The sequence below is a fragment of the Myxine glutinosa genome, chromosome 11, assembly GCF_964187855.1.
Source record: "Myxine glutinosa chromosome 11, kmMyxGlut1.1, whole genome shotgun sequence".
Classification (NCBI taxonomy): Eukaryota; Metazoa; Chordata; class Myxini; order Myxiniformes; family Myxinidae; genus Myxine; species Myxine glutinosa.
The window spans coordinates 46,898,067-46,921,907 of record NC_136271.1 but is presented as its reverse complement, the minus strand read 5'-3'; the positions used below and the strand labels follow the sequence as shown (position 1 = coordinate 46,921,907).

General features: G+C 42.5%; 1 protein-coding gene across 3 annotated transcripts in view; it reads left to right on the top strand.

Annotated features, from left to right (window-relative positions):
- Window positions 1–23,841, top strand: part of LOC137436644 (mitogen-activated protein kinase-binding protein 1-like) — a 92,711-nt gene that overhangs the window by 32,384 nt on the left and 36,486 nt on the right. For 2 of the 3 annotated variants that reach the window (XM_068130609.2, XM_068130607.2), the window contains exons 8-23: window positions 343–500; window positions 595–793; window positions 10,995–11,141; window positions 11,220–11,356; window positions 13,882–13,976; window positions 14,248–14,373; window positions 14,465–14,535; window positions 14,957–15,078; window positions 16,165–16,240; window positions 16,358–16,469; window positions 18,242–18,305; window positions 20,301–20,435; window positions 20,712–20,860; window positions 21,004–21,095; window positions 21,296–21,541; window positions 21,921–22,048. In XM_068130609.2, coding sequence (XP_067986710.2) covers window positions 343–500; window positions 595–793; window positions 10,995–11,141; window positions 11,220–11,356; window positions 13,882–13,976; window positions 14,248–14,373; window positions 14,465–14,535; window positions 14,957–15,078; window positions 16,165–16,240; window positions 16,358–16,469; window positions 18,242–18,305; window positions 20,301–20,435; window positions 20,712–20,860; window positions 21,004–21,095; window positions 21,296–21,541; window positions 21,921–22,048 — 2,057 coding nt within the window. The remainder of the gene's footprint in view (window positions 1–342; window positions 501–594; window positions 794–10,994; window positions 11,142–11,219; window positions 11,357–13,881; window positions 13,977–14,247; window positions 14,374–14,464; window positions 14,536–14,956; window positions 15,079–16,164; window positions 16,241–16,357; window positions 16,470–18,241; window positions 18,306–20,300; window positions 20,436–20,711; window positions 20,861–21,003; window positions 21,096–21,295; window positions 21,542–21,920; window positions 22,049–23,841) is intronic. The other variant, XM_068130608.2, reaches the window with a different exon arrangement.

The following is a 23,841-nucleotide window of genomic DNA, read 5'->3' as shown; positions in this document are numbered from 1 at the left end:
ACTCCCGAGCAGTACTTTGGAGGTACAAGCATGGATTGGAAATCTTAGCTGATAAAATAGAACGAGGTTGTCAAGGTTACCAGCTGCACCCATTGCGATATCTGCTCACTGAATATTTACACTGAATTCCTGTTTCTACCAAGACACTCCAAAAAAAATTTGCTCATTTCAGGTGAGACATCTATGAGTCCCAGTCATTGACAGGTACCTTTGCTACTCTTTAATATATATTAAATTTGCCTCCTGAACAGGTGGTTTTATGTTTAAAAGAAATATAGCTATGATGGTGATTGTGATGATTATTTGCCCCTTTTCCTTCCCACCTGTTACCTTTCATGACAGGCCAGCAGTGCCTTGTCCTTGGCAGCTGGTGATGGAATGATTTTTTGCGGTTGTACAAATGGAGTGGTGCGTGTGTTTGCCAGTGACCTTCACATCCTGTTCAACTTGCCACGCCCACATTGCTTGGGGGACTATATGACACCAGGAACGGAGTTGCCGTACGTCTTGTTGGAAAAAAAAAAGAATGGTTTGTGGTTAAAGGGTTTTATGTCTGCTTCGTCTATCGGGTTTGTAACCTTCCACCCTCTCCAGGAAGCCGCAGAAGGATCAAAATTTTGCTCGCTTTCCTGACGTGGTGGCTTTGAGTTACAATGGTGCACGCCATTGGCTAGCTTGTGCCTACAGTGATCACAGCCTTTATGTGTGGCACGTCGGCGAGTCCCCCAATGGCAAAGACATCACCTGTGAATTCTCAGCACTCTACCACTCTGCCTGTGTTTGGGGGGTTGAGGTATGATATACTGCAATGTTGTTGTTCCCTGCTTCTGTGCTAACTCGCTGTAACCTTAATTATGAGTATTGCAAGTGAAAGTGCATTCTAAAGCACTGATATTGGAATGATTCGTATTCCATAGTAGAGGAGAGCCATTTTCTTTGGGAATGTTCACGTAATCATTTGGCAGGCCCATGAATATATGGGAGAGGCTGATGTTCTGAGCTCAGCTTGTGTGTTTTATTTACTTATTTGTTGTACTTTCATTCTTATTTATTCGGATGCATCGTATTACCAGTTTAGCAGTGCTTGAACAAATTGTTTCATCATTTTACACCATCTCGACCAACCAAATGTGTTGCTGGCACTCTGCCACGGGGGAACTATCGAAATTCAGACAAAATGGCAGCTCGTAGAAAATATAGATTGTTCCCTTGTCTTTTTTCCTAAAGTCTGTGTGGGGTAAGGTGTTCTATGAACTCTCTAGGTCGCTTTTTATATTTTTATGCCTCCGCTGACAAAGTCGCCGGAGGCATTATGTTTTCAGGTTGTCCGTCCGTCTGTCCATGATAGGTTTGCATTACCGCAATAACTTGAGAATGGCTGTAGGGATCTTAGTCAAACTTGGTGCAGGTATGTATAATGAGGTAAAGATGAACTGATTAGATTTTGGGGTCACAAAGCCAAAGGTCAGACAGGTCATGTTTGATAAAAATCCTGTTACCACGATAACCTGTGAACCAGTGATGGGATTCTCACCAAAGTTGGTGCAAGTATGTATTATGATGCAAAGATGACCTGATTAGACTTTGGGGACAAAGTTCAGAGGTCATGTCAGGTAAAAATGTGATAACTTGTGAACATTGAACATTGACTTGTGAACATTGAACATTGACTTGTGAACATTGAACATTGACTTGTGAACATTGTGTGATAACTTGCCTCATCCCATCACCATCAAACCTTTTGTCCTCCTCATCCTTCCCTTTCTCCTAACTCTTCTGCAATCTCTGACACACTATCAACAGCTCTCCCTACCTCCCCCCTCTCACTCCTCATCTTACCCTACCCCTCCCCTCCCCTGGCCTGTACCCGATGCTCCCCCCCCTCCCTTAACGCTATGGACCTCAAACATCCGGGGCCTTCGCTCAAACCTGATTGATCTCTCCACACAGGTTGCTTTTGACAAATCAGACGTAATCTGCTTTACAGAAACTTTCCTCCTTCAAGATGTCTCTGAGTCGTTAATATATCTTCATGGTTACTCCCTCCTCCGGTATGATATACCTGAGCCTCGTCCTAGTGGTGGGGTTGCTATCTTTATCAAAAACTCTCTTCCTCACTCTCCTTGCACTGCCCTCTCTCCACCTCACCCCCAGGAGTACCTCTGGCTACGGCTTCCTCTCCGCTCCCACCTTTTGTTCATATGTGTGTTGTACCGTCCACCAAACAGTGATGACTCCATCTACATCTCGCTGTGTGACAACATGGACCAACTTCTATCCACTCATCTCAACTCTCTCTTCCTCATATGTGGTGATTTCAACTGTCATCATGCCAGCTGGCTGGGTGTGGGAACCTCTCACCAGCCATGGCATCTCAGTAAAGGACTTCTGCGACTCACTGGGACTGACACAATCTGGCAATTTCCCGACCCGGATCTCAGTCAATGGAGTATCTTCTCTTCCAGACTTTGTTATGACAAACTTCCCTGCAAATGTCTGCTGTTCTTCTTCTGCTCCAATCGGTTCCTCTGAACATTTGCTTGTTAAAGTGGACATCTTTGGCAATTCTCGGAGAGCCTCCTCAGCTACGACGAGTCTGGCATTTTACTCAGGCCAACTGGCATGGTCTTCAATCGGCCATCAATCATCTGGACTGGTCTCCCATCTCCACTGCCTCTGACGTCAACTCTTCCTGGGAATTCTTCCAAAGTAAATTGTTCTCTCTCTCATGCACAGATTTATCCCATCTTGTCCTAAGTTGTCATACCCTTCCTCCCATCCATGGTGCACTGAAGCTTGTGGTGAGGCCGTTGCCATGAAGCAACTTGCCTTCACTTCCTGGAAGACAAATCCAACTGAAGGAAATCTCAGTTCCTTTCACAAAGCTCGGAACAAGTGTGTGTCTACCCTCAGGAGAGCCAGGAAACAATAGCTCTCTAATCTCAAGACTGAACTCTCAAACCTGTCTCCCTCTTCCAAATCCGGGTGGCATCTGGTCAAATCCGTTTCTGGTGTTTGTTCCCCTTCCGTCCCCTCCCTTACCTCAAACGGCCACACAGCTGACACCGCACGTGAAAAAGCCAAATGCCTCAACTCTGTGTTTGCCTCAAAATCTTGTGTTCCAAACCCATCTCTCTCTGTACCCACCTTACCCAGTCAAACCAAGCTGCTTCTGGACTCTGTCCTTCTCTCCTGAGAAGGTGGAGAAGTTTTTGTCAAACCTCGACTCTGATTCTGCAACTGGACCAGACGGCATCAGCCCACATCCTGCTCTGCCGCTCTATCTCACCCTCTCTTTGTTCTCTTCACCCTCTCCTTTGCTCAAGGTCATCTGGCATCTGCTTGTAAATCAGCCAACATTACTGCTTTACACAAAAAAGATGCTAAAACAGATCCTTGCAACTATAGACGAATCGGCCTGCTCCCAATAATCAGCAAGGTAATGGAATCAATCATCACTTCTGACATCAAATCCTTCCTCTTCTCCAATGGCTTGATCTCGGATCATCAATTTGGATTCAGACCAGGTCACTCTACTCTGGGCATGCTGCTTCTGCTCTCTCAACAATGGATGGAGGTCCTTAATGCCAAACAGGCAATCAGGGCTGTCTCCCATGACATATCACGTGCCTTCAATACGGTCTGCCACCCCGCTCTGCTCACCACACTCTCCTATGCTATCCATGGAAATCTCCACGCATGGCTTGCGGACTTCCTCTCCAGTCAGTAGCGGACTGGGTCTTAAAACCGGCCCGGGCATCCTTCACCTAGGTCGGCCCATTATTCATTTATATGTTGCTTATCTGAGGAAATAGACGAAATGCTTGAAAAAAAAAAATCCACTAAAAATTAAATTTATTTTCAGTAACACAAGCACATGTCATGTCTAAGAGAGTAGGTGCCTGCGCAGTTCGCTGCTTCTGGCAGGCACACCATCAATGATATCCTCAGTGTCAAGCTTGGCCGGGTTCCCTTTTTCCACAGACATCAACATGAACGCCTCAAGATGTTCTTGTGTCATTGTACTTCGCAGACGGCTTTTGATTCTCTTCAAAGCAGAGAAAGACCGTTCACATGCCACTTGTGACACAGGCAGCGCTAGCAGCAGCATGTAGGCAAGCCCAATGCTCTTGTAGACATCAGTGAAGAGGTTCAACTTGAGGAGCACCTTGTATCAGCAGAGAGGACAGGCTTTACATGACTTGCATGTACTTGGCAGAGTCTTCCTGTCCTGTTCAGACTCACTGTCCTCCTGCACTGTATAAGCATCTGCTACTGATTGTTTCAGTGTTGACCATTGTTCTCCAAGGCTTCGCAGTTCTTTTCGTAGCTGTTCCGCAGTGACACCATCATCAAATCTCAGCAAATGTTTGTGCAGCTCTTCCAGAGCTCCCGATGGCACTTGATCAAAGTTCCTTGGGTGAAGAAGTGAGAGATCAGCTTACAATGTTGATGTTGCTGATCTGTCAAACCGCTGCTCGATGCTGCTCACAATAGTGTCCACTATTCGGTTGTACACTTCAATGCGATACTTCTTTACTGGGTCAGAAGCTGATGTAGCCTCATCTATGGACAGTTTGCCATCAATACATTTGTGCTGTCTTTGCCGTTTTATAGGAAGGGACTCTTCCATAACAAGATTTACATCCATTTCATCCAGTTGGTCATTAGCCCATTGAACAAAATTTGCAGCTGCATCATGACAAGCTTGGAAGTCATCCCGTAGCAATCGTAGCATCTGCATATTCTCTAGCAATTCATCCACCATCCGGTGCACAGTCAGCAGATCCAATTGCACAGTTTGTAGATACTTGGAGAGCGCTGTAGTGCGGGAGAATACTTGCAGATATACTTGTGCAGTCAGAATTGTTTCAAACTGCAGGAGACTGGCAATGTATCCCTTCATCTTGGCCTTAACAGCTGCTTGGATCTGGTCAGCAACAAGTATGGCATTAAGAGTGGTGATAACTTCCATGAAAAGTGCTCCAGTTGGATTGTTGAATGAACCAAAAACCTTCTTCAAGGCGGCATCCTTTGACCACCATCTAGTTTCTCCGATAGTTCCCATTCGTTTCACAGTAGTGGAGTGTCAACTCCAGATGTTCATTCGCTGATAAGATTCCCGAAAGAATACTGCAATGTCATTCAGTAGTGAGAACAGTGATGCACTAGTCACCACATCACTTGTAGCTTCAGTCACAACGAGATTTAACACATGTGCGTGGCACCAAACATGGATCTGCATTGGAGCTTCCTTTGATAGCAGAGTACTGAAGCCTTTGTAGCGCCCCTGCATGTTTGCTGCACCATCAGTTGAGTTTCCAACACAGTTCTTGAGGCCAAGATTCAGTCCTAACAAGACTTCAGAAACAAGTTGCACAAAAGCTTCGCCAGTAGATTCCTCACATTTCATTCACCACACTCACGAATCTTTCTTGGATAGTGCCAGTGCTATCAACATATCTCAGAACAACAGAGCACTGGTCTTGTGTTGAGATGTCTTGAGTGGTATCAATTTCCACAGCAAACATGTCTGTTACTTCTTCAGAAATCCGCCGACGTATCTTATCCCGGATAACTGTGATAACATAATTCACTGTAGTTTTAGACAGCAAAGTTACCAAGGAGCCTCGACCTCATGAACTCTTTGCCTTCTCATGTTGCTTCTTGCTGTTCTGGACAAAGTGAGAGAGATGATCGGCTGTGCAGGAATCATACTTCCGAAGTAGTTTTACAACTTCCAGAAATGTACCATTTTCGATCTCCTCATTGACAAGTATGTATGCTGCTTCTTCATTACTTCCTCTGGAGCTCAGTCCCCTCTTATCAATGAGTTTGACCACATCCACAACTCTTTCCATCACTTGTCATGTCTTTCTAACCTCATCATGATGGCTACGTGCGAGCAGGTGAGAAACGCTGGACTGTTGTCGATCTACCAGGTATGCTGTAGAGCATCTCAAATGAAAAGAAGAGCGTTCCTGTTCTTCAACACGTGTATGTACATGTCGCCAGTCAGTCATTCCCTCGATGAACGTGGACCAGTCAGGTGCTGGAAAACTCCAAGCACACTGAACAGTGAAGAGAATGATTGTCCTTGTTGTATGACAACCACCATCTGTTTGTACCATCTTTTCGCATGAAACACCTCTTCACCACTCGGTTGTCAGTTTTTTGATTAGGGTGGTAATTCCAAAACAGCAAACAATCTTCATCTCTACATGGTTTCTTAAAGTAGTTAATCGAGGGGTATCCCTCCTCTGCAAGTGTAGCAGCTGCAGCAGGTACATCTCTCTCAGCTGACCGTACCTGTTCGTGTTCACCAATTTGCACCAATTCTGCCGATTCAGCTGCCAATTGGTCATCTACTGATTCATTTGCCAATTGATCATCCACCAATTCAGCTGCTGATGGTCCAGCTACCGATTCAGTATCCTTATCCCTGTGTTCACTGACTTCACCAGGCCCAGTATTAGTACTCTTGAACAGATCCAAAAGGTTTCTGCACTTTGAAGCACTATCTGACAGTTTCTTTTTCTTTCGATCACGTTCCTTCTCAGCACCTCCTTTTCTTCTCTTCTGGTTTGCTTTATCCATTGTTGGTTACAGATGCAGATGCTGAAGAAAAAAAGATTAGCATCGTAAGTCAGTTCGCGACATTGTTATCAATACTAGATCAGTAGTCAGTAGACCTATCTAAACTTACTTGGCCTATCGGCTCAAAATCCTTTTTACTGTTGACTTGGTAGTTTTTACAATCGAAGGAAACACGTATCGGGAGTACATACGACATAGCGATTGTGAATGTGACAGCTCTGAGGCGTCTTTCCCTTCGCATCGCAGTGACAGTGACAACCAACATGGCGGCTGTAAGATTCAAATCTGGCTTAAAACCCCTCACCTCACAGCCCACAGCCTTCAACCAGACATATTAACACGCTCCTCCCCCTTCATCCCGTTCTTCAAAGCAAAGCGGTAAAAATTGTTGAGTCGCCATTATCTATGACGAGCAACGGTACCCGCTCTGAGGGCGGGGCTTCAATTTGGAGGCGCGATTTATTTTAACATCCGTTAAATATCACACACAAATCATCAAAATGTGAACAGTATTTTTAGAATTTCAATAAAAAAATACCACATCACTGTTCATATCGGTAAATATTATTCCATCGTGTTTCAAATCGTGATTAGTGACATCAACTGTTCGCTTTTCTTTAGGAAAAAAAATGGAATGATTTTGTACGGCACCTCTTCTTCAACTTAGAACTTCAGGACACACGTCATTGCTGATAAAAGTTCCTTTTCTCTCTTTGAAGTTCTTGGCAAACATTTTTATATTGTCACTGCTGCCAACGCGACACCATGGCATTATTCATAACATTCATTCATTCATCTAATGATCATTAAACATTATTCTTACGCTCATTAAACGTTCATTAAACGTTCATTAAACGATTACGAAAATAAAAACGAAAAACATTACGAAATTAAGTTCACACCGTCACATCAAACACTACCGTGAACACAAAAGTCACAAACATCGTCACAAACGTTACGTTACGTAATTCAAACCGTGAACACATCGAATATTGGAGAGCCCACTGCGCAAACGATTTGTTTTCTCTGGTACGTGTTACTGGGCGGGTACCGTTGTTAGTAATATTATAATGAGGCGTCAGGGGCGACCTTTTGAACTTTTGATATTTAGCGGGGAATCCCCGGGGATGGAGGCAGAGCCAGAAGTTTTCCATGACAATTTTTTTTTCAGCAGTTTTTTTATCCAGCCCAGCGGCCCATTTTTTACCCAGCGGTCCCAGCCCACCGGGCATTGCCCAAATGCCCTATGGCCAGTCCGCCCATGTCTCCAGTCGTATTCAACGTGTATCCCTGAATGGAATTCTCTCATCTCCCCTTCCTGTTCAGGCTGGAGTTCCCCAAGGCAGTGTTCTGGGCCCGGTGCTTTTTCTGGTCTCTAACCAATTATCTCTCCGACTCTCTGGAAAACCCTCTCTATCTCTTTACTGATGACTCCACTCTCTGCCACTCCATTCCTCATCCCTCAGATCAGCAGTCTGCAGCCTCCTCACTCTCTGCAGACATGGATAAAATCACAGACTGGTCAAACAAGTGGAACATGTCTTTCAATCCTGACAAATCTCACACTCTCACTGTGTCTCTCTGAAAAGACTGACTGGACAACCCTCCTATCTACTTTCTGAACAATCCTCTTGAGGAAGTTCTGTCACTCAAGCTTTTGGGTCTCACTATCTGTCATGATCTTTCCTGGGAAAACCACATTTCCAAGCTGGCCTCCAAAGCCAGTCGCCGACTGGGCATCCTCCGTCGTGCGAAGTCCTTCCTTGTGTTACGTGCTCCTCCCCGACCTCATGGTCACGGTGTACCTCCGAGCCCCGAGAGGAGTCACGGCAGAAAAATGTGTTAATCTGTGTGTCAAAGATCAATGGAGAAGCCACTCCAATTGTTACTCACAAACAAATATTGTATTGAGATCACACAAGAATAACGGTACAACAACAGTAGTATTCAAAAGTACAATCAATATGTCCTATGATGGTACCATCAGTTTTGCAATACATAACTCACTGTGCTCCAAGTGAGTGTAACAAGAACATTCCCCAATGTCTCTTATTCCCGGCTCCAAGACGAAGTTGATTCGCGCCAGCGATCGCTAGAACGATGTCCAAAAGACCAGAATCCCGTGCGGATGGCCAGGGCAGTCATACAGCCGTAGCTGTACAAAGGTGCCCTCAGGGTGACTGGGAAATCCAAAGGTGCCCTACAGGTGACCGAGAGATCACACCCTCGGGTATGGACGAATTAGCCTTCAAAAATCCGCGTCACACACACGCCCCAGATCGACGTCTGAATGCGGTGAGAATGGTCGAAAAGAAACGAAACCGCGAGCGAAGCACAAATCCTGCGCGAGTCAAAATGGCCGACGACCCGGTCTCGTGGCGCATGGCACGGCGATGATTCTCTCCTGAATCGATTGCAAAACCTGACATGCAGGTTGACCGGTCACAGCGATGACAACTCCGTCGTAGGAATTCCTCTCCTGGAAAACCCGAAAGTTCGCTCGTGACTCTGGCTCGCCAACGTTCGCTTCAGAACCTAGAGCAACTCGGCTTTCTTGTCCGACTCATTCGCTCCGCCCTTTTTTCTCTTCTTCTTCGTCTTCCGGTTCCCGATCTGGTTTCATTTTTAAAACATTCCTTTTACCTTTTGACAATAATAATTGCTATTTCCCTCAAACAACAATAATAATAATACATGGAACCAGAAATGTCAAGTGGATGAAAGCCACCACAATGGAAGTGACGAATCCGTAACACTTGGCACACCTGAGCTCCTCACCACATACAAGGCTTTCATCCGCAGCTCAATGGAATACTGTTCTCCCTTCTGGGCTGGTGCTCCTGCCTCACAACTATCTCAGCTTCACGCTGTTGAAAACAAAGATTTCAGTCATTGGACTCTCCCACGATGAAGCTGATTGTGAGGGCCTTTCACTCACTCACCACAGGCAGGTAGGTGGTCTTTCTGTCTTCTACCAACTCCTCTCCGGCCTGGCTCCCCAGCTCTGTCTGTGCTATGTCCCCCAAATATCCCTACAGGTCGTACAAGATCTGCCAGCAACCCTCTTATGGTGAAACTGCCAAAATCAAGACTCTGCTCACTTTCACTCCTTCTTTCCTCTTTTCTCCCGCCTCTGGAACAAACTCGCTCACTCTCTTCAATCCCACTCCTCCCTCCAGGTCTTTAAAACAGCTGCTCACCACCATCTCTTATCTTCCCCCATCCAAAACCTTGATCTTTTCTACCCCCGTTAATTCACCTCCAGATCCACTTTTTTGAAATACCGACTTCTTTCCTGGCAGTCCTAGCAGTGTCCATGTGTTTTATACCTCTTCCACCCCCCTCCCGTTTCCATGCCCCCCTCCCCAAGCCCTCTCCCTCCCACAGATCTCCCGATGTCCCTGTTCTCTCCTGTTGTGCTTGTGTGCTTCCCTCTATCTCCCCATCTTGTCTCCCGCTCTCTTTATGTTGTTTTATGTGTCGGTTTGTTTTTTTTGTGATTAATGTTAGCTCTTGCACAAGCCTCGATCTTGTATACAAAAAACAAACAAAAAAAAAAAACTGAAGGGATTTAAATTTAATCTTGGTACAGGTATGTATAATGATGTAAACATGAACTGATATTTTTTGGGGTCAAGAGGTCATTGAGCAGTGGTCCATGTCAGTTAAAATGTGATAACTTGAGAGGTGAATGGATTTTAATCAGACTTGGTACAACTATTATAATGATGTCATCATGTGGGCGGAGGCATATCGGTCGACGTTGTGACGTCGAAGAGTGTCGTTATATTTTATTTATGAATGCTGCTTCAGACAAAGTACAGACTGTTGCTCGTGCTCTTGAAACATGTAAAGTTGTTTTAGAATAAAATTTTAAAAAATGCTGGTGTTTTATGTAAATGCTTTAACGGGAAAGGATAGTACCGTAATTTATTATTGTGTCGAACAGTATCCTTTAAATACCTGCAAAAACAAACTAATTGATAATATTTGAGTCTTTCACAAAATAGAGTCTATACGCCCATGTGTGTAAATTTATTGGAAGGGTTTTCCACATTTACTGTGTTTGCCGGATTTTGTCTACTTCCATGTTCCTTGTTCTGTTTGTACTTCCCAACTTCTGCTGCCCTGTGTTTGTTTGTGGGTCAACTCCAATTGCTCCATATCCATGTTCCTTCATGAGCATTGATCTCTGGTTAAAACAGTTAATTGTATTCGCTCGGTCTGTTTGTAGTTTTAGTTCTGACTCATAACTTGTGTGTTGGGAACCCAACCAGATGATTATGCAAGTAGATTTCAATGCTTGCTTTTAATATTGTGACCAGAGTTGAAATTCTCGGTCGAGCATGGACCTTTTGGATTATGATTATCTGGTGCCATTTTGACTTTTCTTTCAGATGTACCCTGAACTCCCTGACAGACTTTTACCGTCCCTGCCTATTGGCTCATTCATCACGGCCTCGGATGACAACACCCTCAGGATGTGGCATGCACGAGCTTGTGTGTCACCCAGCAAGGCATCGCTGCTTCATCAAAATGACGACGTGAGTAAGGCCGATCATGCTGGTCCCGTTTATGGCAAACTTTATTTTGTTTCTCATTTTATTTTTGTTTTATTTCAGTCACTAAAAGTGATTCATATAGAAGCGGCTTCTGGAAGAGATTCTGGATCCTGTGAGGCTGTTGGTGGCCTCAGGGCCCTGTGCATCAATCCTGATGGTCAGGAGCTTGCTTCAGGGGACAAGATGGGTAATGTCAGGTGAGGTCTGTCATTCATGATACAATCAAACTGCTGATGCCATCTTTTGCTTAAGAATGATAGGTGGAGGAAATTTTCTGTGGTTCAAACCCTGGCCGAATCATCCCAAACACTTTAAAAATGGTACGTGCTGCTTCCTTGCTTGACACTCAGCATTTGAAGGAAAAGTATAGAACATGGACAAACAACCCATAGGTTGGCAACCACGGGGAGAAGGAAACTCTACTTGATTGCCTTGCTGAGTGCAGTGAAAAGTGGTCATAAAGATGGTGTCACTGGTACTCGGAGGGCCCGGTTAGTGACGTCATTTCTCCCAAGTTGACCGGCTAGGATGTGGCACGCACTCCCTGATGGACTTGATTATGCATTGGCAAGGACAATCATTAGCGATGTTCATGTTTCACCTCGTGCAGGAATACTTTTAAAGTTTCCTTTTGCATTTGCCATTGCAATGGCCTTTGGCCAAATTCTTATATGGAGTTTAATGGTCATGATGTAATGATTCTTATAATGTGAAAAAATACATCTATCCAGGAATCTCTCAAACTGGCAACTATCATCAAGAGAACAACAAGGAGCTGATACTACAGGTCCTCCTGCCTTTTGGGTTGTGTGAGGAATAGATCTGTGTAATATGAAAGCTAATTATTGAACGTTTTTAAAAATATCGCATGCACAAGCTGGGTTACCAAGATGGCTGCCATGGCAACATAATTGTGCCAATCACAGCCATGATTTAATCAGATTGAGCTAACGCCATGAGGAATAGATATCTGCAATATGAAAGCTAAGGGCCGAAGAATTTACGAAAGGCGCTTCGCGAGCCTCTTGCTAAAACACCCCTAACCCTTAAACGGTGACAAAAACATCGTTGTACGTGCACAGGTAATCCCCCGTCTAGATAGCAATTTACAAAGGGCGCTTAACAGCCGCTTTGTCGTGCACGCCTCAGTTATGATTCAATGCCTTTTTAACATTTATTTTTATTCAGCGTGCCATATAAGAGTTTACTTCACCAATTTACCTAAATGACTCTGCATTGGCCTCGAGTATGTCAATTTTAGTTCGTGTCCTTACGACGACAACATGTCGGGAAAGAAAACGGGAGGGCAATTTTTCAGAGCAACACATGGGTTTAATTCATAGGTTCTTAACCAGGGGTACCTGTAACCCCTGGGGGTATGAAATCTCTAAGCTGGGGGTACGAGACGTGCCGCACCAAAATAAACTTCAATTAAAAAAAAAGGGTATATTCAAAAAAATTCAATTAAAAAAATTATCTTGTTGAGCTGAAGGACAATGGAAAAATCCGAATGGAGTTTGAATCGATGCAACTAGACTTCTTCTGGTGTGCACAACTCAAAACATTGCCACAATTGGCAGAGAGAGCTCTGGAGATCCTCGTGCCATTTGCGACCACCTATTTGTACGAGGCAGGTTTTTCAACACTCCTACACATCAAAACAAAGGCCAGGAACCGTTTGGATGCAAGTGGCGGACATGCGTGTTTCTATTTCAAAGAAATAATTTCGTTTCAGCATCATCATTGATGAAAAACAACAACAAAAGAGCCACTAGAAATGTCTGTGTGTACTGTGTCGTATGTTTCTCTACAAAAGTTATTATTGTACTGTAATCTACTTCAACAAAGTGACTTTTCAGCAAACACTATGCATTATGATTATTGTTTCCATAAATGTGTTTGTTTTTTAAATGTGAAAATAAAGAAACTTTTTTAATCTATTATTTTATTGTAGTTTTAAGTCATTTTTGACGGGTTATGGTATAATATTATGAAAACTCAAGGGGTACGGGCACTTTTAAAGGTTAAGAACCACTGGTTTAATTGAAGTAATCAAGGTTCACCCAAGGAACAATCGAAGACATAGGGCATGTTTTGTTTTTTTGTTGGTATTTGTTAAAGATTAGGTTTTGATTGCATTAGATAATCGCTCTTCGGCGATTGCCGATTAACTTTAAACGGGTGATCGTCACACGATTAGCGATTCTCCATGCGTCTAACTCTTAAACATCTTTCGTTAATTAGGCCCAAAATGTTCAACGGTTTTTGAAATATCGTGTGCACAAGTTAAGTTACTCAGATGGTTGCCATGTCAACATAATTCAGGCAATCACAGCTGTGATCGAATCAGATTGAGATGATGCTGTGAGGAATCGATATCTGCAATATAAAAGCTAAATGTTCAACAGTTTTTGCAACATCGCGTACATGGAAAGATGATCGGTTGACGGGGCTCATTTTGATGTTGACGGAGCCCCCGTCTCTGACCTTGTCCTAGGGGCAAGGGACAATAAAACCTTATTTTGGAAGAATGACTGGAGTTTATTTATTTTTGCCAGTACTTCACCCCGTCCTGCTTTGCGTGCACATGTATTTGGCTGTATGGCTGTATGGAGTGTGTCGAAGAGATTTAAAAATTGTCACTGTTGTTGCCATTTGACATTGAAATGTTGGAATCGTGTTGTTCTCCTAACTTGCCGTGACGCATTTTCACCTCGTGCAGGATCCACGACTTGCATGGACAGCAGGAAACTCGTCTGCTGGCAGCACACAACTCTGAAGTGTTGTGTCTCAATTACCTGCCAACTAAATCTAGCAGTAAGGATTGTTACTTGTGCTTTGTCAGAGATTATCCCAAATTTGATCAGATAGAAACAGCTCAATTGACCTTTATTTAATTGTTTTTCATTTGTTTGATCGAAATGTGTTTAAATTAATTAAATACGCAGCTTTGATCAGTTAGGGTTATGGTTTGAGCGAGTGAATTTCTCAAGTGTAGATTGAACTTTTGTCAATCTGACCCGTATGCCTGCCGTAACGCCTGGATTTTGCATACCTGTTATGAGCTATGTCGATTGGTGTGCCACAGATCTGTGCCTCCTCGCCTCCGCAAGTCGTGATCGTCTTATCCACATTTTCGATGCTGCTAATAATTATACCCTGCTGCAGACTTTGGACGAGCACTCCTCCTCCATCACTGCCGTGAAGCTTGTTGGTAGGTCGGCCTACTTATAATCTTATCCAGAAGCTTGTGTTAATCCGTTTGGTGGGATAATTTTATGAACCTTGCTATTCACCCACCCCAGAAAATGGACAGCAGGTGCATATGATCAGCTGTGGGGGCGACAAGTCAATTTACTTCCATACAGCACTGATGGTGTGTACCTGCCTATCCGTGCTTTTTCGTTAAGTCTCTAGACAACCGCAGTGGAGCTGAAAGAACTACAAGTGGGCCGGCCTCATTACAAAATGCTTCCATCGCCAACATGTTGCTGATCCGGTAGCTTATGATGGCCATTGATGTGATGCCTTGCTGGGATACGTGGAATATCAGATCTGGATTGTCTGAATCTACAGATTGTTTTAGAATGATAAAAAAAAAAAAAAATCTTCCCATAAGGAATGAGTAAGGAATGATGTGCAGTAAGGAAGCACATCTGATGGTTTTTGACATTTTTATGCTTGTGAAACACTCTAGAAGGACATGGCGAGTATTGGCCCAGAGGTTTGGCGTTTGAGCATTTCTTGTGCGAGTGAGTGAAGGTATCCTGGCTGTGTTCGGTGTTTATTTTCTACAGATGGCAGATGGGCCACAGTTTAACATGACGCACCACGTGGTGGAAAAATGTACGCTTTACGACATGACGGTGGATATTGATGGAAAGTATGCTGCGGTGGGCTGCCAGGATCGGATGATCAGGTGAACAATTTTAAGTGCCATGTTTGTCTTAGTTTTGGTGATTAGTTCACACCAACTTTCATCATTTTTGTTTAAACATTATTTTACATTAAGGACAAGCTCACACCCACCAATGGTGGTAGTTTAATACCCTATTTTGATAAATTGTTCTAATGGCTAAAGGAAGGTTATAAGAAGAATGTTTGTTATCGAGTCATTCATGTAAAGGATGCAATACAGATCAAATGCCAATTAGGGTGACTGATTAGCAACATGAAAAATCATTTATTTAATAAGATTCTCTGGGATCAGTCCAAGGAACATCATTCTGAGACGAGTGGTGGCCAAAAGCAAGATTAACTAGATGGTATTCATGGAATACTTCCTCCATGCGCTCGACTTGGTGCAAGCCAACTCTTCTGTTTTTTTTTAAAAGGGGTTTTCCTTTTATCCAATATGGCTGCTACACCACGTGACCGATGACATAAATTCACATTCTCCATTATAATTGTTGCATAGATCATCCTCAATAAATTTCTAATTGATCGACTAAGCATTGTACTTGTCGAATTATTTCATAATGAAGGCACCAATGACATCATCGTTAACCACACTTATTCCCCATGTGGAGTTCTTTCCAATGAGCCATGTTTAAATTTTTTCTATGGAGTGGCTTCGGAGATATGGAGGTCCAATTTTTTCCCCAAGATGGTGCCTGCACCACGTGACCGATGACATCATAATTATCACTAATAATTCTACATGAGTAGACAATTCTACATACAATGGTGAAAATTTCGTGTCAATTGGACCAATAGTTGCTGAGAAAAAGAATTTTAAAAACGCAGACACTTATGTATGTACGTACGTACACGACTGATTGCTTAACACCACATTTCGCTTTGCACGTGCATGGCAATTACCTGTACCCCTGCTTCCCCATAACCTTCAAAGTAAACCTTTACCTTTACATGATGATTGTCGGGGCATGCGAGTGCTATTACCAGTTCATATATGGTTCACAGATGGTATTTGTCAGCTTGCAAAGGCTGACTCGTATGGTAAATCTTTAATTTAAATTGTGATTGTACATTTTGAAATTGACAGGATGTTCAGTGTGGAAAGTGGGAAACAGAAAAAGGCCTACAAGGGAGCTCAGGGTGACGATGGAAGTCTAATAAAGGTACGTAGACCACTTTTCTCACCTTCTCGTGTGGTATGCGTATTCTTAAATGTAATGCCAACTAAGTTTCAGCAATTATGACCGTGAAGCGTCTGGTGTATTTCTTGGCCTTTTCAGGTCCAACTGGACCCGTCAGGTACTTTTGTGGTCAGCAGTTGCACGGACAAGTTCCTGTCTATTTTTGACTTCAACTCGGGCGAATGCGTCGCTTCTGCTTGTGGTCACTCAGGTGAGCAGGGTGCATTTGCCGCCCCCCCCCCTTTAATTTATATACAGTCACGTGAAAAATTAAGTACACCCCATGTAAAGTTTTAACTTTTTCAACATATTTCAACATACAGCTATTTGATCTTCATTTCAACAATATTGATAGATAAAGGTGATATAATATAACAAATATCATGAAACATTTACATTTTGTAGTCCATTGTATAATTTAAATAAACATAAATGCATATTTCGCATGTGGAAAAAGTAAGTACACCCTTGGCTCTACTCTATTAGGTGGTATTGCCCCCTTTGGCAGAAACAACCTCAAGTAGGCGTTTCTTATAACTGTCTACCAGTCTCTGACATCGACTGGGAGAAATTTTTGCCGACGCCTCCATGCAGAATTCTTTCAGCTGTGCGATGTTTGAGGGGTTTCTTGCATGCACAGCTCGTTTCAAATCCCCCCACAACATCTCGATGGGATTTAGATCTGGGCTTTGACTTGGCCATTCCAGAACCCTCCATTTCTTTCTTTTCAGCCATCCCTTGGTGGATTTACTGGTATTTTTCGGGTCATTGTCATGTTGCAAGGTCCATCTTCGGTTGAGCTTCAACTTTCCGACAGATGGCCTCACATTATCCTCAAGCACCCTCTGGTACAATGAAGAATTCATAGTGGATTCTATGATGGTGAGCTGCCCAGGCCCTGATGCAGCAAAGCTGCCCGAAACCATAATATTTCCACCACCATGCTTTACAGTTGGTATCAGGTTCTTGTGGCCAAATGCTGTCTTTGGTTTTCGCCAAACATGTTTTCTGGTACTGTGGCCAAATAGCTCTACCTTTGACTCATCTGTCCAGAGCACATTGTTCCAGAAGTGCTGGTCTTTGCCTAGGTGTTCATTGGCAAACTTTAGTCTTGCCCTGATGTTCTTTCTGGACAGCAAAGGTTTCCTCCTGGCACACCTCCCATGTAGATCAAATTTGTGCAGCCTCTTTCTAATGGTAGACTCGTGCACTTTGACATCAACAGTGGCAAGAGCTACCTGTAGGTCCTGTGATGACATTCTGGGGTTCTTAGAGACTTCTTTCAGCATCTTGCGGTCTGCTCTCAGGCTGAACTTGCTGGGGCGGCCTGACCTGAACAAGTTGGCAGTTGTTTGGAATCTTCTCCACTTGTAGATGATCTTCTGGAAAGTTGAATGATTGATTTCAAATTGTTTGGAGATCTTTTTAAATCCCTTCCCTGACTCGTAGGCATCTATCACCTTCTTTCTGAAGGCCTCAGAGAGCTCTTTTGATCTAGGCATGGTGGCGCCGCACACTTCAACAACAAAGAGCAAACCAAACTAAATGTCTGAGGTTTAAATAAGACAGGTTCCTCCAAGATCCTCTCTAACGATGTTCTAATCATTTGCACCTGAGCTGGTGCACCTGATTCTAATTTTAGGTATTTGAAGAAGTGATAAATGTAGGGGTCTACTTACTTTTTCCACATGCGAAATTTGCATTCATGTTTATTTAAATTATACAATGGACTACAAAATGTAAATGTTTCATGATATTTGTTATGTTATATCACCTTTATCTATCAATATTGTTGAAATGAAGATCAAATAGCTGTATGTTGAAATATGTTGAAAAAGTCAAAACTTTACATGGGGTGGACTTACTTTTTCACTTGACTGTATTAAAGATCCTTTAACCAATCCCTGTGAGTACTGGGTCCAGCCTATATTACTGTCGTAACCTCCATTTGACGCCCTTTGACGCTCACCTGCCCTTTTTCAGATATTGTAACGAGCATGAAATTCAGTGATGATGGAAGGCATCTGATCTCGGCATCGGGGGACAGGTACATGCATCAGGTTTGAGTGTAACCATTTTGTGCAAACCACTCTGTTTTTGCCTAAATCATGCAGGGTCAGAATCTGATGCCAATAATTAAATTAAAATTATTAAAGTAAAATTTAATTACTGGATCAAGAGGACGTTGCTCGATGCATGCTAACTCGGTGCTGTACCCGAACCGAGTTCCCAAACTCGGGCTCCGTGAGTTGCACTTCTGAGCAGAGTTCGGCTATCAACTCAAACTTTCTCGATATTTACCTGTCACATGAAATTAAGTAATTGCAGTATTTTGTAAGTGTGTGCAGTAGAAATTAGTGTTAGTATATGATAGCACGTTTGTTTTTGAGTTTCAAAGCAAAATGTTACTCCAATCGGGCACCAACTGTAACCTGTCAAGCGCTGTTAGCCATGAGCACGGGTTTCAGGGCGCGGCTAGCTCTGGGTCAACTCTAATGGTTTGTTGGTGTTGTCATTTGTGTACTCCTTCCTTTCCATGTACCTGTGCTTTAAATAAGATGTTTGTTTGAAATTCATCATTTTGTCTGTCCATCCGTCCGTTAACTTTTTTGCTATTTTGCTACGCCTCCCTTATCATCCGCCTGATTGTTCTGAAACTTGACACATGAATAAAAGACAGTAGCTCCCACAATCGCGCAGGCTTTGCTTTTTCGATTTCAGATCATGGGGGTTGCGCCCGTGTGTGCGAGGCGAGGGTCTGCAATCTCTGATTGCTCTTTCTAGTTCAATTCTGGATTAGGGGGCCTCTTATGGGATTAGGGGGTTACCTCAAAATCAGCAGTGGGCTGAAATACAACCTCAAGAGATGACCAACAGCCCACTCAGGCGATTTTTTTTATTTTTATTAACGGTGGGTTTCATGATCTTAACAACTCAAGAAAAGAAATTTTATTTATGTTCTTAATATAACTCTTATTCATGAAAATAAATAGCACAAAAAAAAAATGGGTGACAATTTTTAAAGTTTGTGTCTAACCCTATTTTCCCCATTACCCCTTAAGTTTGCGCATTGTGGATTTGCGGTTCACGGGGATTTTCAAGAATGTAAGCCCTGAGAACAGCAAGGCCCTCGTGTATTTTGATATTTTCCACTGATTCTCTGAATGTCTCCAAATCGTTTCACTGCCTGTGATGTCTTTTGATTTCTTTGCTTATTTCTCTTTGTGTGGTGTACTGCTGGTACGTTTCACAGTGAACCATGAAATTTCGACCATAACATGTCAAAGATGGCAGCACACCTTGTGCAGCTGCCTAGTGAATCTTGAGCATTGCTTGCTGGGCACGAAATCTCGGTGGTAGTGTCTTCTATTTTGAATATGGACGACAACCAGTTTTTATGCTTTGGCTGACGAAATCGCCGGAGGCATTATGGTTTCAGGTTGTCTGTCCGTCCGTCTGTCCGTGATAGCTTTTTGTTACCGTGATAACTTGAACGGCTGAAGGGATCTTAGTCAAACTTGGTGCAGGTATGTACAATGAGGTAAAGATAAACTGATTACATTTTGGGGTCATGATGTCAAAGGTTAGAGGTCATGTTAAGTAAAATTTATGTTGTCGCACCATCTCATGAACCAGTGATGGGATTATGAACAAACTTGGTATAAGTATATATGATGCAAAGATGAACTGATTGGATTATGGCATCAATAGATCAAAGGTCAGAGGTCATGTCAGGTAAAAATGTGATAACTTGAGAACAGCTGAATGGATTTAAATCAAACTTGATACAGGTATGTATAATGATGTAATAATGTGGGCAGAGGCATATCGGTCGAAGTCATGACGTCGAAGGGTGTCGTTCTCGTTTACAAACCTATAACACCACTGACACAGTTTGACTTTAACTCTACAGCCAAAAATGTGTGAATTCCCTCAAATTGGTCGTTTCTATGTTCTACATGTGACAGGTTCTATGAACCGTTAATCACTAGATTGATTAATTGAAGAAACATAAGTTCCTACTTTTGTGCCTCCCGTGTAGTTGTGTGTTTGTGTGGCGCCTTCCGGCTCATATGACCAACAGCATAGCCCGCCAGCGCTCACCTGTACTCAGTCTAGAAAGATCATTCGCAAAGCCAACTCAAAATTGCACTCCAGCCTCTTCTACTACCGTCAGGTGTGTTGGTTTGTGTCGTCATCATGAAAGTTTGATCTCTTTTAAGCTTTAAAGCTTATTCTGTTTGGGGAATTGTGATATATTTTTTGTATTAATTTTTTAAATTATTTTTAATGTTCTGTTCCTCAAACTCTTGTGCCGCCAACCCTAGCCTCATCACACAACAACACCCTTAAGATCTTCCAGCCACATTCCTAAGGGCAGTGGCGGTGTGGAGGGTTTTTCTAAGATCGTTGTAGATGTTACGAGTGAGCAGTGTATTTCCCCCATCCACAGACGAGAGACCTTTGTGTCCATACCACGGTTAGATCCTTGGCTAGATCCTTGTCGAGATCTGGAAAATAGTTCCTCGATGGTGACCAACGATGAAGTGGAGCAGCCGTCACCTCTGACCATGTTGAACAGGAACGAGAGAGAAGTTTTAGGTAAGAATTCATTTTCATGGTATATGACCCAACAGTAATAGCTGGAGTTTATTTTGTGTCAATCAAGTCATATGACATGTGCATTGTGCATCTGCACAAGCATATTGTGGTGACGTTTTTGATGCGTGTGAGCGTGCATGCAGTACACGCATTTCTGCGAAGCACGGGACGGACTCCTGATTGGGCAAAATCGCAGAATGGAGTCATATGTGTGACACAGTCACCGTTTGCACAGGTGTGCTATACTGCCTCCATACTCAACGTTTTTTATTTGTTATACAATTATTACAAATTCAACGTGAGAGATTGGAGGAAGTCACTAAACCTTTGGTAAGTTTGGCAGGTAGTTCTAATGAAGAGCAAATTTGGGTTGAGAATAGATTCTTATCTTGATTGTGGACGTGACCAAACCTTTACTTTTTATATTGTGTACAGCAGGTGAAGCCCAAGCCGCAGTTGCCGGCTCAGAGAGGACAGGCCGTGCCGCCGGGGCCGCGACGATGCTGGGGTATTGATTTGGACCTGAGTGACATCAAGTGTCGTCTGGACAAACTTTCACGTCTGGCATCCACTTTGAGTCCAGTAACACAGTCTCCTAAACCTTCCCTGACAACTCTTACCTGCAAAGGCCTTTCTAATACCAACACCCCTATGCCTGGCACCATGGAAGTTATGCTTGAGGTACATGGAGCATGCATGTGGTTTTCCTTTGTGTTGACTGGCTGTGCTATCCTGACCCAAAACTGCATAATGGTGGGCACTTCCTGTACTCTGGTTAAATTAGACATTTCTGTTATTCGGTCTGTAACTGGTAAAGAATGTTGTGTGCACACAGCTTGTTACTGTAGTTCTGTGTTGGGGTTTCTAGCAATTGATTAGTGTTTGTGCTGCGGTGGGGGTAGTGGAAGAATAACTTTGTGTAAGTAATGTCTCTTAACCAATTTTAACCAAGAAATTGGATTTGTTTTACTCTGAAAATGTTTATATAAATGGGGACCAAGATTACTTCCTGTCTCATTGCCCACTTGATTGGTCAATTATGAGGTGTTTCTCCTCTCAGAAAGAAGAAGATTCATTTTCACAGCCTAAATATACCGGAGATATTATCCCTTCGAGTGCTGTGGATTTGCCGAAATCAAACGATCCTCCACTGCACTTCCAAGGAATACCTGAAGCTGTTACTGAAAGGTTTTTTTTTTTTTTTGTTCTTCCTCTTCCATTTAAATATGGGTGCATTTGTGCATATATATATTTTTTATTATTGTACACCGCTCCTTTCCTATGCCATCTCCAGGCATTGCAAATCGTCATTGCCGGGCACCAAAGGGGGCTCGGCAGTGACGCACGCTGAAAGAGAGTACTCAGTTTTCACTCTGGTTTCTTGTTTGTTTGTTTTCTTGGTTGTCCGGACGATATCTCAGCCATCCTTTGAGCTAGGAAGCTGAAATTTCGGCACAGTAGTGAGCAAGTCCTTTGTCAAATACGGTATTTTTTGTTTTTTGAATAATCAATTAATTGAGGAGTTATTTAATTATTAGCGTTTAATTAAGTACTTATTTAATTAATTAAATTTCATTTCTCTTCTGACCATTATTAACTCAGGCACCTTTTGAGTTAGGAAGCTGATATTTGGACATGCCAATGACCAGGTGATTTGGCTGCAAAGGATATTTTTGATTTATTAATTAATCAATTAATTGATTAATTATTTAATTATTCGATTAATGACAAAAATTTTTTTTTTTTTAAAGTTACAGATTCTGATGAAATAGTGGTAGTTTATGTGTTCTCTGACCAAATTGATTATTAATTTAATTTTTTTATGATTATTATTTATTTATTTTCATTATTAATCATTTATTTATTTTCTTTCTCATTTGGCCAATATCTCAGGCACCTTTTGAGCTGGGAAGCTAATATTTGGACATGAGTGACCAAGTGATGTGGCTATCAAGGATATTTTTGATTTATTGATTAATCATTTCATCTATTAATTATTTATTGATTAATCGATTAATTATTTATTGAGTAATCAATTAATTATTTAATTTTTTATAAATGACTTATTTAATTAAATTTCTAAAAGATACATCTTCGGATGAAGCACTAGTGGTTTAGTTATGCGATTAGCCAATTGATTATGAAAATATTTTGTGATAATCTTTTATTGATTTTAATTATACAATTAATCAATCAATTAGTGTACACGTCTCCCTCCCAATGCAGCCTCAATGAGCTGCACTGCGGTATTGCCGGGCGCCTGAGGCGCCCCGGCAATGCCGCGCTGCAGCATATTTAATTATTTGGCATGGGGCGGTGTACTTTGAATGTATTTGTACTTGTTATTATTATTTTTAATTTTTTTATTACTATTTTAAACGTGGATGCTTCTCAACTCCGATCCTCAATTTTACTTCTGTTCTCTACTGATTTTCTTCACTCCTGATTTCTTGAAATATTTTGACTATGTCCATGCTATGTACCAGACGCTCCGTAACGCGAGCCGTCTGTCGGGATCCTTTGTCCGAGGAGACGGCCGATCGGTTTCTGACCAATTGTGTTCAGTTATTAATTAATATTTACCATTCCCTGGTGGTCATTCAAATGAGCTGAAATTGACAGCACACGCACGGCAGGGAGATGGATCGAACACGTTTCTTACTTTTAAAAGGTTCATTTATAAAGAAAATGGGGGAAAAGGTAGATGGCACAATCAGTTCAGCACAGGCAGAGGGAGAAGGAAACACACAAACATATGTGCAAGGATGAATAAGAAATATATAAAGAGCAAATCCTAACCCACACAAGGCGCCACAGATAACACTTACACAAACATTACAATTGCAGGCGAGGACTTTCCTTTGGCACAATATGCAGTGTGGAAGGTGATTATGCAGCCTGTTGAAGCCAGCCAGCACTAAAGCCAGCACTTTCCTTTCCACTAAAGCCAGGACAATATCTCTCCGTTCTCAGGACCGAAC